The sequence below is a fragment of the Molossus molossus genome, unplaced genomic scaffold (genome assembly GCF_014108415.1).
Source record: "Molossus molossus isolate mMolMol1 unplaced genomic scaffold, mMolMol1.p scaffold_m16_p_18, whole genome shotgun sequence".
Lineage (NCBI taxonomy): Eukaryota > Metazoa > Chordata > Mammalia > Chiroptera > Molossidae > Molossus > Molossus molossus.
In genome coordinates, this window is record NW_023425353.1 from 17,431,285 (window position 1) to 17,448,761 (window position 17,477).

The window sequence follows — 17,477 nt, forward strand, 5'->3', positions numbered from 1 at the left end:
AACTCCCCAATTCCTCCTAACCCTCTGTACCCAGCAATCACCATTCTACTTTCTGCTTCTACGACTTTGACTACTTAATATACCTCACACAAGTGAGAGTATACACTATGTATGTTTTTGTGACTGCTTTATTTCACTAAGCATAATGCCCTCAAGGTGCATTCATATTGTAGCAGGTGTTTGAATTTCCTTCCCTTTTAAAGCTAATGTTCTTTTGTATTTACATACCACATTTTGTTTACCTATCCATCTGTTGGTGGACGTTTCAGTTGCTTCCATCTTTTGGCTAATGTTATGACTGTGGGTGTACAATTCTTTTTTTTTTTTTGTTAATCCTCACCTGAGGATATTTTTCCATTGATTTTTTTGGGTAGAAGGAGAGGGGAGAGGGAGAGAGAGACAGAGAAACATCCATGTGATGTTTCAATGATATATCTCGTTCAAACATCATTGAGATAGAGAGATATTGATTGGTTGCCCTCCTGCACGACCCTAACTGGGGCTGGGATCAAACCTGCAACCCAAGTGTGTGCCCTTGACCAGGAATCGAACCCAACAATCTTAGATCCGAGGACCGATGTTCCAACTGCTGAGCCAAACCGGCCAGGGCTGGGTGTCCAAATCTTAACGAGTTTTGATAAAAGAAATGATCAGTTAGATCTGCAGAAATATAGTAGCCTGAGGGTCTTCTCTCCTTCCATTCTTCCACAGCACATTCCAGTCAGACTTCCACTCACACTATCTACCAAAATTGCTGTAGTCGAGGTTACTAAGGAGGTTACTAATGACCTGCATGTTGCTAAGTCCTGTGGTCAGTCCTTTGGCCTCATCTTATTAACCTCTCAGCAGCAATTGATTAGATGGTCACTCATGTGTCCTGGACTCATTATCTTCACTCTTGATTTCCATGATGCCACACTCCTGGTTCTCCTCCTACCTCACTGGTTGTTCCTTTTCAGTCTCCTTTGCTGCTTCCTCCTCACTTCTCCTACCCCTAATGCTGGGTTGCCCCTAGGCTCAGTCCTGTGGCTTCTTTTTATGCTCATAGATAGTTGGTCCATTCTAGGCTCTCTGCTTTAAATGCTGTCTACTCACTGATCTCAGATTTGGAATTGTAGCTCTTCTCCCCTCAAATCGAGGCTCATCTAGTCAACCTCCTACTCAGCATCTCCACTTGGATGCCTAATAGCATCATGGACTTAACACATGTAAAACCAAACTCTTGGTTTCCATACCTCCCACTTCTCCTCCCCAGTCTTCCCTGTCTGTGTTCCACCTCCATTCTTCCTGGTTGAACCAGACGTCTTGAAGCCTAGAAGTCTTTACCTTTCTCTTTCTCTAGTCTTCAGGCAATCTGTCAGGAAGTCAAGTCAGCCTGACCTTCAACACATTTCCAAACTCAACTCATTGCTCCCACTGACACCCTGTTCCCAGGTTCTATCATACCTTGCTGGGGCTATTCCAATTCCTTCTTCCTAGTCCCTGTGGTTCTGCCCTTACCCTCCCCCCTTCTCCCAACAGCCCCAACCCTAAACCACATTGCAATCCAGCAACTGGAATAATCATTTAAGAAAGTGTATCATATGATGGTGTTTTTTTTTTTTTTTTGCTCACAACCTTCCAGTGGCTTCCCATTTTTCTCAGGGTAAAACCAGTGTTCTTACAATGGACCCCCGGTGCAGGACCACTCCTCCCATCATTGCCCACTCCTGCGCTTCTCTGACCTACTACGTTCCCATCCCTATGCAGCCCTAGTCAGGCACTTAAGCATTTGCTCTGCCCTCTGCCAGGAATATCTGCACAACTGTTTCCTTCAGCTCTGCTCAAATGTCACCTTCCTCTGCAGCTTTTCCTGATCACTCTATTGAAAAATTGCAGTTTGTCCCCACCCTCCCAACAACCCTGTTCCACCTTCCTGACTTATTTTCCTTTATAACACTGTAACAAATTGGTTTTGTCTCCTTTTTAAAATTATCGCGCCTTTCTCCCATTGGAATTTGAAATAAAAACCCACGAAAGCTGTGATTCACAGCTGTATTTCCTGTACCCCCTGCATCAAATTATAATTTGAATATGTAAATCTGCCATATCTTAAAACTGAGGTGAGTTAATATTTGGGATTATAGTGTTACCTTGTTGTTGGTTTCTCCAACTGGTTTCGTTCTTTAACAGTAGCGATTTTTTTTTTTTTTTTCTTTTTAAATCCTTGGAATTTTTTATTTTATTTATTTTATTTTATTTTTATTTATTTATTTTTTTGTTACAGATATTTTACCTTTTTACCCCATTGGCACCCCCCACCCCATCCCCCCTCCACCCTGTCCCCGGCTTAGTTGTCCATGTCCATTGGTCATGCATACATGCATATAAGTTCTGTGGTTTATCTCTTCCCACCCCCCCACCCCCCATCCCCTCTTCTGACGGATGTCAGTCTGTGCCCTACTTCCATGTGTCTGGGTCTACTGTATTCCTCAGACTGTTATGTTCATTATATTCCGTATATAAGTGAGATCATGTGGTATTTGTCTTTTTCTGCTTGGCTTCTTTCACTTAGGATAATACTTTCCAGGTCCCTCCATGTCGTCTCAAAGGATAAGAGATCTTTCTTTCTTACCGCTGCATAGTATTCCATTGTGTATATGTACCACAGCTTTTTGATCCATTCGTCTACTGGTGGACACTTGGGCTGTTTCCAGATCTTAGCTATTGTAAATAGTGCTGCTATGAACATGGGGGTACATATATTCTTCCTGATTGGTGTTTCAGGCTTCTTAGGGTATATTCCCAGCAGTGGGATCACTGGGTCGAATGGAAGTTCAATTTTTAATTTTTTGAGGTAGCACCATATTGTTTTCCATAGCGGCTGCACCAGTCTGCATTCCCACCAGCAGTGTATTAGAGTCCCCTTTTCTCCACACCCTCGCCAACACTTGTTGTTTGATGATTTGTTGATGGCGGCCATTCTGACAGGTGTGAGGTGATACCTCATAGTTGTTTTAATTTGCATCTCTCTGATGATTAGTGATGTTGAGCATTTCTTCATATGTCTCTTGGCCATTTGTATGTCCTGTTTGGAGAGGTGTCTATTCAGCTCCTCTGCCCATTTTTTAATTGGGTTCTTTGTCTTCCTTTTGTGGAGTTGTATGAGCACTCTGTATATACTGGAAATTAACCCCTTATCTGATACATCATTGGCAATGATGTTCTCCCATACAGTGGGTTGCCTTTCCATTTTGATGATTGTTTCTTTTGCTGTGCAGAAGCTTTTTAGTTTGATGTAGTCCCATGTGTTCATTTTCTCCTTTATTTCTGTTGCCTTAGGTGATGTATCAGTGAAAATTCTGCTCCGTATGATGTCCGAAATTTTGTTGCCTACATTTTCTTCTAGAATTTTTATGGATTCACGGGTCACATTTAAGTCTTTTATCCATTTCGAGTTTATTTTTGTGTATGGTGTAAGTTGATGGTCTAGTTTCATTTTTTTGCATGTAGCTGTCCAATTTTCCCAACACCATTTATTAAAGAGGCTGTCTTTACTCCACTGTATGCTCTTGCCACCTTTGTCAAATATTAATTGAGCGTATTGCCTTGGGTCCATTTCTGGGTTTTCAGTTCTGTTCCACTGGTCTATATGCCTGTTCTTGTGCCAGTACCAGGCTGTTTTGGTTACAGTCGCTTTGTAGTATAACCTGATATCTGGTATTGTGATCCCTCCAACTTTGTTCTTCTTTTTCAAGATTGCTGTGGCTATTCGAGGTCTTTTTTGGTTCCATATGAACTTTTGAAGTATTTGTTCTAGTTCTATGAAATATGTCGTTGGTATTTTGATGGGGATTGCGTTGAATCTATAGATTGAACAGTAGCGATTTTTAAATATGGCTTCAAATTGTTTGGTGGTCTTCCCTGGAGTCTGAGCAGGCTTGGGATTGCTTCTACCAGCAGAGCAATGCAGCAGCGATGCTATGGGGCTCCTGGGGTTAGGTCCTAAAGGGCCACGCAGTCTCTGGCTCATTTGTTGGAACACTCACTTTTGGAATCTGTACACCTAAATGTAAGAAGTTGGATTATCCGAGGCGGCCATGCTGTGGGAAGCCCAGGCCAAGAGGAGAGCCATACTTAGAGGCTCAGGTTGACAGTCCCAGCTAATCCAAGCCTTTAAGTCATTTTCCAGAAAAGGTCCCAGACAAATGAGTGTAGAAACCATCTCAGAAGTGGATCCACCAGTCCCAGCCATTCCAGCCTCCAGACATCACGCTTTAGAGACAAGCCACTTCTACTCTGTCCTTTGTGGATTCCTGACCCAGAATTCATGGGCATAATAAACTAGAGGTTGTTTGACACCACTAAGTTTGGGGGTGGTTTGTTACACAATAGTAGATTACCAGAAAAGTAAGAGGGAAAGACCAGATAAAATAGTAAATTACCTTTGGAAAGAAAGTTAAGTTTTGAGTTTTTTTTCCAGTCTACTGAAGAAATTATATGGAGTGAGCAAAAGTTAGTTTACAGTTGTGATTACACAAAACACAGAGTGTATTCTTGATTATTAGCATTTGTGTTATTTATTTGAATTACAACTGTAAATCTGCTTTCACCCACCTCTGTATGGTGTGTGCAAACATTGTTCTGCCAGGCTCTTCTTGGAAGCTAGTGTCCATCCAGATTAACTCACTAGACCCTAGATGCTCATTAACTGCCAAGAAATGTCATCCCAATGAACCACTTGAGCTTTCATGCTCAAAACTCTGGGTTCTTGGTACATTTCCATGTTGATCACCTGGAGGAGTTTTAGACCAGCTGAGGCCAACCTAGTCATGAGTTTGCCGGAAAATATATAAACTGGGGATCAGTGTTACAGTGAGACATTAACTTTTGTGATCCTGCCAATGTTCTTCTTTTATTTTTATTCTGCTTTTAAAACTGAGAATGGATGTGACTAAAAATACCAACCAGAGATCAGCATTTCAGAGTCAGCTGCCTGTTAAAAATCTGGATGTTCTCAGAGCTGGAAGGACCATTAGCAACCCACTTACAAAGCTCCTTACTCTGCAAATCAGAGAGGGGTGTGCGTGCCCAAGATCTCAGTCTGGAACTGTGGACTCCGGGTTCCCAACTGTCTGTACATTGCTCTTTCCTCTCAATAAGTGGATTCTAGCCTGCAGTCTGGTTCTAAGACAAACTTCCCGAGTGCTGGAGCAGGCTTTGTGAACCAGCTGAAGTGGTGTACCCCATTTTGTTTGTGTGTATTCTTGTGCCCATTACTGGAGAGAATTCACACCTTCCATCTGATTCTTATGGAGATCGGTGACCCAGAAAACCCAAGGACCACCGCTCTTGATGATTTGACACTGTCATTTAAAAACTACCAGAGTACGTTAAATCTTGTATGCCTACACCAGATGTCCTGGCGAAATTCTTCAGTTAAGATCAGTGCAGAATGGGTGCATCTTTCAGATGGTTAGGGATAGTTGGAGCACCAAATACCTTATTGTCTCTTTAGAAAAATTTGGGCACTAATCACAATTAAAATCAATTTGTGATTCAAAAGCAACACATGATGGAGGGCTAATTAGGCATGATTTCTCTTTGTAGCCATTGCAGTAGTTAAGGCAGAGACAGCTGGGATCTCTGCAGATAAATTCTGTAAATGCAGAGGCTAACTTAATAGAAGTTTATTTTTCATGTACACCACCATCCAATGTGGGTGCTCGGCAGCTTTTTCAGGTGGTGTTTCTGGAACCCAGCCTCCTCTGTCTTGGGATTCTACTAACTTCTTGGGTCTTGAAGTCTTTTACTTCTAGCCAGCAGACAGGGAAATGGGTGAGTTGAAGAGAGGGTAGGAGTTTTTTATGGAAGTTGAGTTTCTCATTTCTGCCCTCATTCCACTGGCCAGAAGTCAGTCACGTGGCCCATCTCCATTCAAGGGTGGTGGTGATGAGGCTTCCTAACAGCCACTCTACACCTGCAATTTTCAACCCGTGTGATGCAAACATTTTTATTTATTTATTATTATTATTTTTTATCCTCACCCGAGGGCATTTTTTGCATTTATCTTCAGATAGAGCAGAAGGGAGAGAGGGAGGAAGAGAGAGAGAGAAACATCAATGTGAGAGAGACACATCGACTGGTTGCCACCCATACAATCCCAACTGGGGCCGGGGACAAACTGCAACCAAGGTACATGCCCTTAGTGGGAACAGAACCCGGGACTCTTAGGTCCGCCGGCCAATGCTCTAACTGCTGGGCAAAACTGGCCAGGGTGATGCAAACATTTTTAAAACAAGCAATACCTATTTAGTCAGGGGCACTGACCTCTTTTCCCTCAGGTTGTCCAATAAAAAAACGACAATAGCCAACACAAAATAGCTTTCTGGTGTGAATGAATCAAAATTATACCTATTTTGTGTGTGTGTCATATTGGCAAAAAATATATTTTTTGGTGTGCTGCAGTATTTTAGTAATTAGTTTATGTGTGCCGTGAGATGGAAAAGGTTGAAAATCAATGCTTTACAGGAATGAATAGGATAGAAATCTTCACTGGACAACCGGTCTCCTTGGCTACAGTCAGAGAGCTTTTTAAGTTTTCTGAGTCTCCTAGATGGATGAATATCTGAGGTGGGGATTTTAGATAGTCCATGAAGTCTGCATGCAGATCACAATCTCCACTTACCTGACATCTTAGGAATGACGGTGATCCTCAGAACCCAAGAAGTAAGGATTGATTAAAAAGTAGTGTAGTTAAGCCCTGGCCGGTTTGGCTCAGCGGTTGGAGCGTCGGCCTGCGGTCCAGAGAGACCCGGGTTCGGTTCCCGCTAAGGGCATGTACCTCAGTTGCAGTTTGTCCCCGGCCCTGGTTGGTCGTGCGGGTGGCAGCCACTCGATGTGTCCCTTCACATTGATGTTTCTCTCTCTCTCTCTCTTCCTCTCTCTCCCTCCCACTCTATCTGAACAAAAAATGGAAAAATGTCCTCGGGTGAGGATACCAAAAAAAAAAAAAAAGTAGTGTAGTTAAGAAAGGGAAATGATAATTCATCGGCATTTGGAAATGTTATTTTTTATGAGTGACATAGAGGGTAAGGGCCCAATCTGGATTCTGAGCTGGTTTATATTATTGCAGAACTTGTATAATTATAGCAAAGAGAGCCATTTCCATTTTTGCAAAACTATTGCTACAAGTTTAGCTTTGTTAGTGCATATTTGCCTTAAAAATATTTTTGTGCTTGGCAGAAATTATAACAGCACATGCCTTTACCCTTTGGGTTTTATTTTCGTTGCTTTGCTTTGTTGCTTCTTGGTTATTTTTATTTGTTTTATACAAGTTTAACCTCTCTTCTCAAATTATCATATGATTTTCATTTTGGAACTGGGATTGGCTATGGTATGAAATTTTCATAAATTTTATCCTCATCTTTTTTCGTTAAGATGATTTTGATTCCACATGGTAGTGTTACCATTCTAATTAGCTAGTTATTAATAATAGGAAAGGAGCAAAAGGGAGGCCAGACATTATAAGCATGGCCACCTGGGCAGCTTCACCAGGAAGCTGCAACTTTCCACTCCCCAGGGAACCACCGGTCCATTCTCTGCAACTCACTGGGGGATGGGGTCCAACAAAGGGGAGAAGGGTGCATGCTCAATGAAGTCAGGGAAGGTGCCTGTCAGTCTAACCTGGAACAGAGATCATTGGCCAAGGGGGTGGGGCCACTGCAAGCCCATGAAAATTTGTGAATACATGATCCCCCAGACAAAGGAGTTCACCCTCTCTGTGCTCTTGGTTCTCTTGTTCCTCTGGCTTTGCTCCTGCCAATGTTCCCTCCATAGCCATGTGGTCCTGCAGACCCCACCTGCAATGGGCTGATGGACTGCAGCTGGGAACATAAGCTATGCTAGCCTGCTTCTGGATTGGACCCTGCAAACATAGAATGGAAACTCGGGCAATGGTTTTAGTCCTTGCTCTGCTGAAAGCAAAATAGGACTTTTTCCCTGGCAGTAGGGAGGGAAATGAGACCTTGGAAACTCAGGGATGTAATTTCATGCACATAAATGCCACTCATTCTCCTATGCGAGTCTCAGAAAATTCCTTTTCTTGGGACATTGCAAGAAGCCTACCTTCACCAGCAATTGGTGGGAACACAGAGAGCTCCCCACCAATAACAGTATCAGAACTAGTGACCTGTGAAATATATTTCTTCTACCACTTACTGTGGAACAATTCTGATAAGTGACTTAATTTCTGTTTTCTCATCTATGAGATTTTTATTGATCTAGTGATCTCCAGCTCTCTTGGAGTTAATATTTAGGGCTAAGTAGTTTTTTTTATGGAGGTTTGGAGTATAATGTGATTCACCCAGTGGTGTGCTGGAACTGGGTTCTACTATCCATGGTAGCCAAATATTGGAAACTTGTTTTAACAAGCTGTGTTACAAATTAAATATCCAAACTCATGATTAAAGTGCTTGTATTAAGTTCTCACATTTTCATTATATCATACTGTTATCTATGCTCTTGATGTTATTATACCTATTGTGTCCATGTGGTGGAAATACTATACAATGAGGTGTTATTGCACTACTCTTCCTAACTCTGTATTCAGTGACACCACCTAGGTAGCTTGAAGTTGACCATGGTGGGTGCTGTTTGTTAAATGTTTACCAGCAGCCCACAGGACTCACCACACAGATCATACTCCTCATAAGGTAGTGTTGAGGCTTAAAGAAGACAAGTAGTACTGGGGGCACTGTAGATGTACAATAAAGGACAGTGGCTTTTAAGGTCATTCTTTCAGAAAATCTCTGCCATTACCATGGAGCCTAAAAATGACCATTGTTGCCAGATCATTGCAGCCCAGTGTCTCCAAAAGGACACAGAATCTCTCTATGTCTGTCTAGTCATGAAATGGATTCAGTAAATAATTGACTCCATCCCTTTCAGGGATATGTTAGAGGAAAACATATCCTTACTGATATGAGGCCATTTTGGATAACTTAGAAGTACAAATTCTAGTCCAATTCTTCTGAAATTAAAGGTTGAGAAGCAATTTTGCACAACATTGCTGATTTGTGCTAATGATGACTTTGAGAAGAAAATATGCTCCCCGCCTTCCCCCTCGAAGACTGCTACAGTCCAGAGCTGTAACCATGGTTCCGTAGTGCTGGTCCCTGGATATGTGCATGATGGTCCACGACCAGGTCTTCTTGGACCGCTGGCAAATAAGAACAGTGTAATGGGACATGAGTGAAAGGTCACCTATTTTCTTATCCTGGAAAGGACTATCTTATTGTGGGATTCTATTCTTCTGACAGTTTTTATATCAGATATATTCTGTCTTTATGAAAGATAATGGTAACAGATGGTAGTGGTGCAGGTAGTGTTCATTTTAATGCCCATACTTGGAGAAAGCTAGAAATTCTAAAGAAAGAAAAGCCCTTCTTTTTTCAATGTCCAAGTTTTGTTGTTGTTGCTGTTTCTTTCTTTCTTTTTTTGAAATGTCTGTGGTCCAGTGGAATGTAAAGGCCTAAAACTGTTCCATGTTGTCTTTACGTTGTTTTTCTAGAAGCAAATAAGTCTTATGGAATTACTCCATAGGTGACTTACAAGTCAAATGATTCTTTTAATTATTTTTTAAAACTTATCTTTATTGTTGAATGTATCAAAGACATCCCCCCTTTTTCTCCCTATTTACCCTCTCCTCCCCAATCCCACTCCCCTGCTTTCCCCACACTATTGTTGGTGTCCATTGGTTGTGCATACATGCATAGAAGTTCTTTGGTTGATCTCATCTCACCCTCTCTCCCCACTTCCCTTTGAGGTTCATCAGTCTAACAACCAATTAGTACTTCTTAAATTCTTCATCTTTTTCACCCATCTCCCCAACCCCCACCCATCTGGCAAGCAACAAAAAGTTCTTTGTATCTATGAGTCTGTTTCTGTTCTGCTTGCTCATTTTGTTTGTAGATTCAGTTGTTGATAGATATGTATTCATTGCCATTTTGTTTGTTCATATATTTTTTCTTCTTCTCCTTCAAGAAGACCCTTCAACACTTCATATAATACTGGTTTGGTGGTAATGAACTTCTTTAGCTTTTCCTTGTCTGGGAAACTCCTGATATGCCTATCGATTCTAAATGATAGCTTTGGAGGATAAAGTAATCTTGGTTGTAGGTTGTTGCTTTTCATCACCTTGAATATCTCTTGCCACTCCTTTCTGGCCTGCAGAGTTTCTTTTGGGAAATCAGCTGACAGTCTTATGGGAGCTCCTTTGTAGGTAAATAACTGCTTTTCTCTTGCTGCTTTTAAAATTCTCTTTTTGTATATAATTTTTGGCATTTTTGATGATGATGTGTCTTAGTGTGGGCCTCCTTTGGATAAATCTTGTTTGAGACTCTATTCTTCCTGGACTGTATGTCTGTTTCCTTCACCAAGTTAGGGAAGTTTTTTGCTGTTCTGATTGGGTATTTTTTGCTTCCTTATAGTCCACAACAATGGTTTGCATCTTGGTTTTACCTACTTTACCATTGATTTCTTGTAAATTATTCTTTATTTCAGTTTGTGCGTCCTTCATTTCTGACTGGTCCTTTTTTGTGTTGTTGATGTTCTCACTAAGTTCCTTGGAGGTCTCCTTAAGTTCCTTGAAGGTCTCACTAAGTCCCTTGAATGTTTCACCAAGTTCTTGAGCAACCTTATAACCAGTGTTTTGAACTCTGCATCTGATTGATTGCTTATCTCCATTTTGTTTAATTCTTTTCCCAGAGTTTTGTTCTTTTCTTTCATTTGGACCATGTCTCTTTGTCTCCTCATTTTGGCTGCTTCACTGTGATTGTTTCTACATACTAGGTAGAGTTGCTATGTCTCCTAGGCGTCATAGGGTGGTCTGTTGTTGTAGGTGTCCTGTAGGATCCAGTGGCACAGGCTCCCTGATCACCCAGCTGGGCCCTTGAGGTGCACCTCTAGTGTGGACTGTCCACCTTTCTGTTGAAATTGAGTCAATGGGAGGGATTTACTCAGGCTGATAAGCTGCAAGGACTGGCTGTGCCCACTGACCACTGGCCTCTGACTTCCTTGGAGGATCAGCTGTGTAGGGGCCCACCACACAGAGCAAGGCTTACTTCATCAGGGCTCTCGTATCCACTGAGTCTGCTCATTGAATGTGCCACTTGTGGAGGTGGTTGGGTGGTGGTGTTTTGATGTGTTCTGAAGCTGGTATTTCAGGCTTCTTAGGGTACATTCCTAGAAGTGGGATCACTGGGTCGAATGGCAATCCAATTTTTAATTTTTTGAGGTAACACCATAGTGTTTTTCATAGTGGCTGCTCCAGTCTGCATTCCCACCAGCAGTGTACTAGAGTCCCCTTTTCTTCACACCCTCGCCAACACTTGTTGTTTGATGATTTGTTGTTGGCGGCCATTCTGAAAGGTGTGAGGTGATACTTCATTGTTGTTTTGATTTGCATCTCTCTGATGATTAGTGATGTTGAACATTTCTTCATATGTCTCTTGGCCATTTGTATGTCCTGTTTGGAGAGGTGTCTCTTTAGTTCCTCTGCCCATTTTTTAATTGGGTTCTTTGTCTTCCTTTTGTTGAGTTGTGTGAGTACTCTATATATTTTGGAAATTAACCCCTTATCTGATGTAACATTGGCAACTATGCTCTCCCATATAGTGGGTTACCTTTCCATTTTGATGGTTATTTCTTTTGCTGTGCAGAAGCTTTTCAGTTTGATGTAGTCCCATGTGTTCATTTTCTCCTTTGTTTCTGTTGCCTTAGGTGATATATCATTGAAAATTCTGCTGCGTATGATGTCTGAAATTTTGTTGCCTACATTTTCTTCTAGGATTTTTATAGACTCAGGAGTCACATTTAAGTCTTTTATCCATTTTGAGTTTATTCTTGTATATGGTGTAAGTTGATGGTCTAGTTTCGTTTTTTTGGCATGTAGCTGTCCAATTTTCCCAACACCATTTATTAAAGAGGCTGTCTTTATTCCATTGTATGCTCTTGCCACCTTTGTTAAATATTAATTGAGCATAATGTCTTGGGTCAATTTCTAGGTTCTCTGTTCTGTTCCACTGGTCTATATGCCTGTTCTTGTGCCAGTACCAGCCTGCTTTGATTACAGTAGCTTTGTAGTATAACCTGATATCTGATATTGTGATCCCACCTACTTTGTCCTTTTTCAAGATTGCTGTGGCTATTCGGGGTCTTTTTTTATTCCATATAAACTTTTGAAGTATTTGTTCTAGTTCTGTGAAATGTTGGTATTTTGATGGGGATTGCATTGAATCTATAGATTGCTTTGGGTAATATGGACATTTTAATGATGTTAATTCTTTGATCAACTTTTTAATGAATATATTTGAAAAAACCACTATAGATGAAGCTGTGCAAGTCAAAACGGGAAGTGGTGAGGGACAACTGTATGTCTCTGGCACCCCTCAAGCTGCCTCCCCTCTGAGTTTAGAGAGAGAAAGTCTGAGTATATCCATGCGGGGGCCCTTTAAGCGGATCTGCCTGGGGCTCCCACAGCCTCAGCTTCCCTCAGCCTCAGACCCTGCTGGTTTTTCCAGCCAGAAGTTATGGGGACTTCTTTTCCTGCCACTGGAACCCTGAGCTGGGAGCCTGGTGTGGTACAGGGACCCCTCACTCCTCAGGGAGGACCTTCCCAGTTGAGGTGTCCTCCTGATTTGTATCCGCCACATGTGGGTGTGGGACCAGCCAGTCCACCCTCTGCCTCTCCTACCTGTCTCGGTTTGGCTGCTTCTTTAATTTCATAGTTGTAGGACTTGCATTCAGCTTGATTTTAGGTGGTTCTGAATGATGATTGTGTTGTAGTTTAGTTGTAATTTTTATGTGGTTGTGGGAGGAGGTGAGACCACGTTTACCTTCGCCGCTGTCTTGACCGAAGTCAAGTCAAATCATTCTTAATGGAATTATTTCGTAGGTACCTTGTATCAGCAGCATACACATGTGTGAGCACTTGAGTTTATTCCTATCATTGGCTGCTTTCATAAAACTGTTGATAATTATTATGAAAATCAAAGCATGAACTGAAAAAACCTTGTTTTCTCTTCTGCCAAGACAATCTTTTGAAAAGAGGCATGCAAAAAGTGAGACTTCAAGCCTAAAATTGCAATTTTATTGTTTACTTTTTACCTAAAGAAATAGTCATCATATTCCAGAAGTTCTTGACTACGGCTGGCTGTAACCCTCTTTACCTCTTCTCTAACACTGTTGCTATTAATGCCAGTTTTAATTTCTCAGCATCACGACTGCAGAAACACATCACACACGTGATTTTGAACAAGGACCAAAACTGTAAATTAGTTAGTACAAGATTCACAGGATTTCATCAGATCAGTTCACTCCAAAAAGTGACACAGTTATACTGGAAAGGTTTTAAATCGCTCATTTCAAACGTAGCTCAGTAGCCAAATGCCACACGTACGTTAGTCATTTCTTGCCTCCGTTTTCTTGCTGTGTTTGTATTGGGAGTACAGGGCAATGTAATTTAGTAAATTATGATCTGATGGCTGGGCAACAGCCCCAGTGTTGAACAGTATTTGGACTATAATTACTTGCTGGCTTTGTCACAGTTGACATTAATTATTGATGGAAGTTTCAGAAATAGCGCATGTGCCAGGAGCTTTTCACCAGAACTCGGGCTCCAGGCAGGAGGGATGCTCAAGAGGGTGGGGGGAAGAGGCACCTGTGGCTTGTTTCTGTCTGTGCACAGCAAACCTGTACCCGGTGGGCTGTGTGGTACCTGTGTAAAGGTCATGGTGTAACAGGAGGATGAACCGTCAGGCTTATTTCTATCGTGTTCCTCCGCAGGAATTGCACCGAAGAAGCCAACTTCAGCCGGAGCCAGCCAAGACGAAGGCTCTCCAGACTGTCATTGAAATGAAGGTAGGAGCTGTTCACGTTTGTCAAAAACAGCTGTGCCTCCCGAGTTTGTTCTAACTGATGGTGGCTAACAAACATGTGAAATGAAAGTTGTGTTTTTCTCTAGGTGTCCTGGTGAGTGCTTTTATTCTGGATCTTTTTCCTTCCCGGGTACATTTAATTTCCTGGCCCTTTAAGATTCCTTTTCTGAGCAAGAGAATAAAGGCTCAAGTTATCCCTTGGCTGAAAGGAGCTGGGTTCATTTCCAGAGCATGGGGAGGTTTCCACCTTAAGGGAGGTTTTGTGTGTGCTTGAAAAGTAAATTTCTAAACCTGGAAGGATTCTTTATTTCCTCCCACTCACAGTATAATGAAAAGACACCTTAAGAAACTACGATTTGGCAAAGAAAGCTACTTTATATGCAACTGAGTCATTAAATAATTTAAATGATGCTATTAGCAAAATTTACTTATCAAAGAATAATACTTTTTCTTGACTCCAGTATTTTCTCCTAACCAAGCCTGGAAGTAATAATTTTTAAAATACTCTCCAGGCACCCTCTTTAGCTGTAGAAGCATAGAAATATGCTGTTAAAAGAATCAAAGATCCTCCTGGATGGATTTAGAGCATTTAAAGAATAATGAAGTAAATGATGATGGCCAAGTCATGATCTATGATTAAGAAACAGAGCTAAATGAAAACCAATTGCTTTGTCAGTATCCAGAAATGTGAAGTCTTGTTACTTCCAGTTTTTGCCAAAAGGAAGCAAATAGTAGAGTATTTATCTTAAGAACAAATAATTCTTGATTTAAATTGCTCCATAAAGAAGAAAAAAAACCCGTAACAGAGATGTTTGCAATTTAGTAATTTCACACTTGAGTTTAACACTCAAGAGTTTGCTGGTCACCATCAGCCTACAAGAGAATCAGGAGACCTACAGATATGATGATAATTTTTCTGTCTGTCTTGCAGTACATGATTTTGAATGGTCTGCCAAAAAATTTCCATGTCCTGGGGAAAAGAAATTAATATGAACTATTGAGTTCTTGGCATGTACAGTTCTGACTTGGGATTATTTTCTAGTCAACGGCAATGTCTTCATCCAAGTAGATTTTTGTGGAAATAATGTAGAACATTTGCTTTCAAACTATATATCTCCCCAAGGATTCATGAGTCAAGGCACTCATAATGCATTTGCAGCAAATTGGTTTGAAAAATATCATCAAAGGGGCCAACTGCCAGTGAGATTAAAAAATAATTGCTAATTTTGGCTCATCAATTTGTTTTGAATTTATGTAATTTTAACTCATTTTGAAAAGAACCTTATTCTACACCTGGGGCGTCGGGGTTTAGGGGAGTGATTTATAACTGAGATTTCATCCTCACTTTACATTAGAACCAAACTTGAAACTTTGTTGAAGCTTAAAAACAAAAGAAAAAGAAAAAGAAAAAAAGACCAAAAATTTTATTTTACATGTTTTTATTTTATTTTATTTCTTTGTAAGGAGTCACTCAGTCCCCTTTCTGCCCAGCTCTACACTTATATCTGCACAATTAGTAATGGAAAAGAGGATGCATGTAACAATTTGTTTCCAAAAAATAAAGAATGAGTGTGTTTTAAAAATCTTTGGAGAAACCAGGAATGACATCTCTCCCAGTGCTGTGGGCGTTTTCTTAGTAGAGGTCACTATAAAGACAATTAGTACTTATTTGTGACTTTTATAAATAGAACATGTTTGATTCTAGCTTGCTGTTTTTAGTATCATATTTTGTTCGAAAATGAAAAATAATAAAAGCATTTGTTTAGGCTAGCTACGTGGGTAGAAATAAAAACTATTTTTTTAGGGCAAATTTACACCCGTATATTATGAGCAAACTGAGTCTGGAGTTTTTCTCTTCTGATGCCAATGATACTGATTTATAGAACACACTTTTAGGACAAATGATGATCAATGTATTTGTCAGAGAATCGAGCCTGGAGTTTTTCTGTTGTCTTTTTGATGCCTGCTTGTTTACAAAGCACTGCCTTCTGTTTTGTCAGTGGAGAAGTCTGGGTCCCATTAGCATCTACTCATCATGCATAAATTGAATTATGGAGGCAGCTGGGAGAGGGTCATTTACTTAGCCATGTGTATAGCTTGTGATAGAGGCTGTGACCTCATGTGATTTCATATATTACATCCCTTTTAAATTGGCGGGAATACTGGAAACCAATATTTTGCAAGCCATAGGGTTGACTACCAAATAGAACCGACCCTTAATCCTGGTGGGTAGAATCTGAGACACTCTTGTGTTTCAACTTAAACACCTTTGGGTAAACATCGGTGTTATCTAGAGCACCTGGGCAAGTCTGAAGTTAAAGGGAGCTTTCCTAGAGTAAACTGGATCTGTAGTTTCAGAGAGAGGACATGAATGAAGGCCTTAGAAGTTACCCCTATGTATCCCTTGCTTCTTAGTGAATCTGAGGGGGACCTTCTGACCCCTCATCTTCTCCACACATATACTTTGCATCAACTCCAGAAGGGTATTTATTGTGAAAATCTGTGACATCTGGCCCAGGCTCAAGCACTTTAGAACCACGCTCTCACAGGTGCAGTGACGCTCTGCGTGCCCCTCAGGACTTGAGAGTTGTGAGGCTGTATCTCTGTGGGGCGAGCGTGGGAGGGCCATTTGTAGCCATCACATCGCTCGCCAGCCAGCTGAGCCAGGGAGCTAAAGTCGCCTGAATGAAAATGAAGGGAAGCAAAGTGAATTGAAGTTATTTGTGATTTGTCTTCTTGCAGGGAGCTCCAAGTTTTAATTTTGATCCCGATTTGGTCTGGCAGGTATGTTCCAGGTGTGCACTGTTAGAACACTGTGTGTGTTTCTCAGAAGAATTAGTTTTCTTGTAGATGTTGCAGTGCTTTTTCTTGCTTTTGTGTCTAAAAATTCTTTACTAAGCTCCTCTTTTCTGCTCGTATGGAGAACTGTCAATAAAAAGGGCAGTTAAAAGGCTTTTTATCTTCTTTTTTCTTTCTTTAATGCTAAATCCTTTGAAAGAATGTGTTTTTAATCTGCTTTTATTATAAATTTGACATGGCATAAACATGATGTCCAAAAGTTGTACTTTCTTGGGTTCATTCATAAAGCTGTATCCAGTGTTGTGTGTGTGTTTAAAGGGAAATGAATTACAGTAATGACAGTACTTGTCAGATAATCTCAAACAGTTTTTTCTTTGTTAGTCAGAACTTCTAAATGAATGGAAATATAATTCAAAATGGCTTAAGCCAAAAGGAAATTTATTGGCTCATATAAATGAGAAACACACACACACACACACACACACACACACACATTCACTTACATGTATTGCTTCAAGTACAGCTTGATCCAGGGGCTCAGAAGATATGAAGATATCCCATTTTCCCTCATTCCATCTCTTATTTTGGCTTCCTTTATGTGAGCTCTGTTTTCAGACAACTACCTTCTGCCTGTCTGAACAAGATGGCTGCAGCAGCTCCAGCAATCACAGAAGGAAGGAACAGAAAGAAAGTTGTGTTAAAAAAAATGCAAAACCCCCAACCAACCCCAGAATAATAATTACTGAGATAGGGCATAAAACC

General features: G+C 40.9%; 1 protein-coding gene across 2 annotated transcripts in view; it reads left to right on the forward strand.

Annotated features, from left to right (window-relative positions):
- Positions 1 to 17,477, forward strand: part of ERC2 (ELKS/RAB6-interacting/CAST family member 2) — a 922,431-nt gene that overhangs the window by 268,065 nt on the left and 636,889 nt on the right. For both annotated transcript variants that reach the window (XR_004960151.1, XM_036266685.1), the window contains exon 4: positions 13,825 to 13,899. Coding sequence is in view for 1 of the 2 variants with exons in the window: in XM_036266685.1 (XP_036122578.1) it covers positions 13,825 to 13,899 (75 nt within the window). In the remaining variant the exon portion in view is untranslated. The remainder of the gene's footprint in view (positions 1 to 13,824; positions 13,900 to 17,477) is intronic.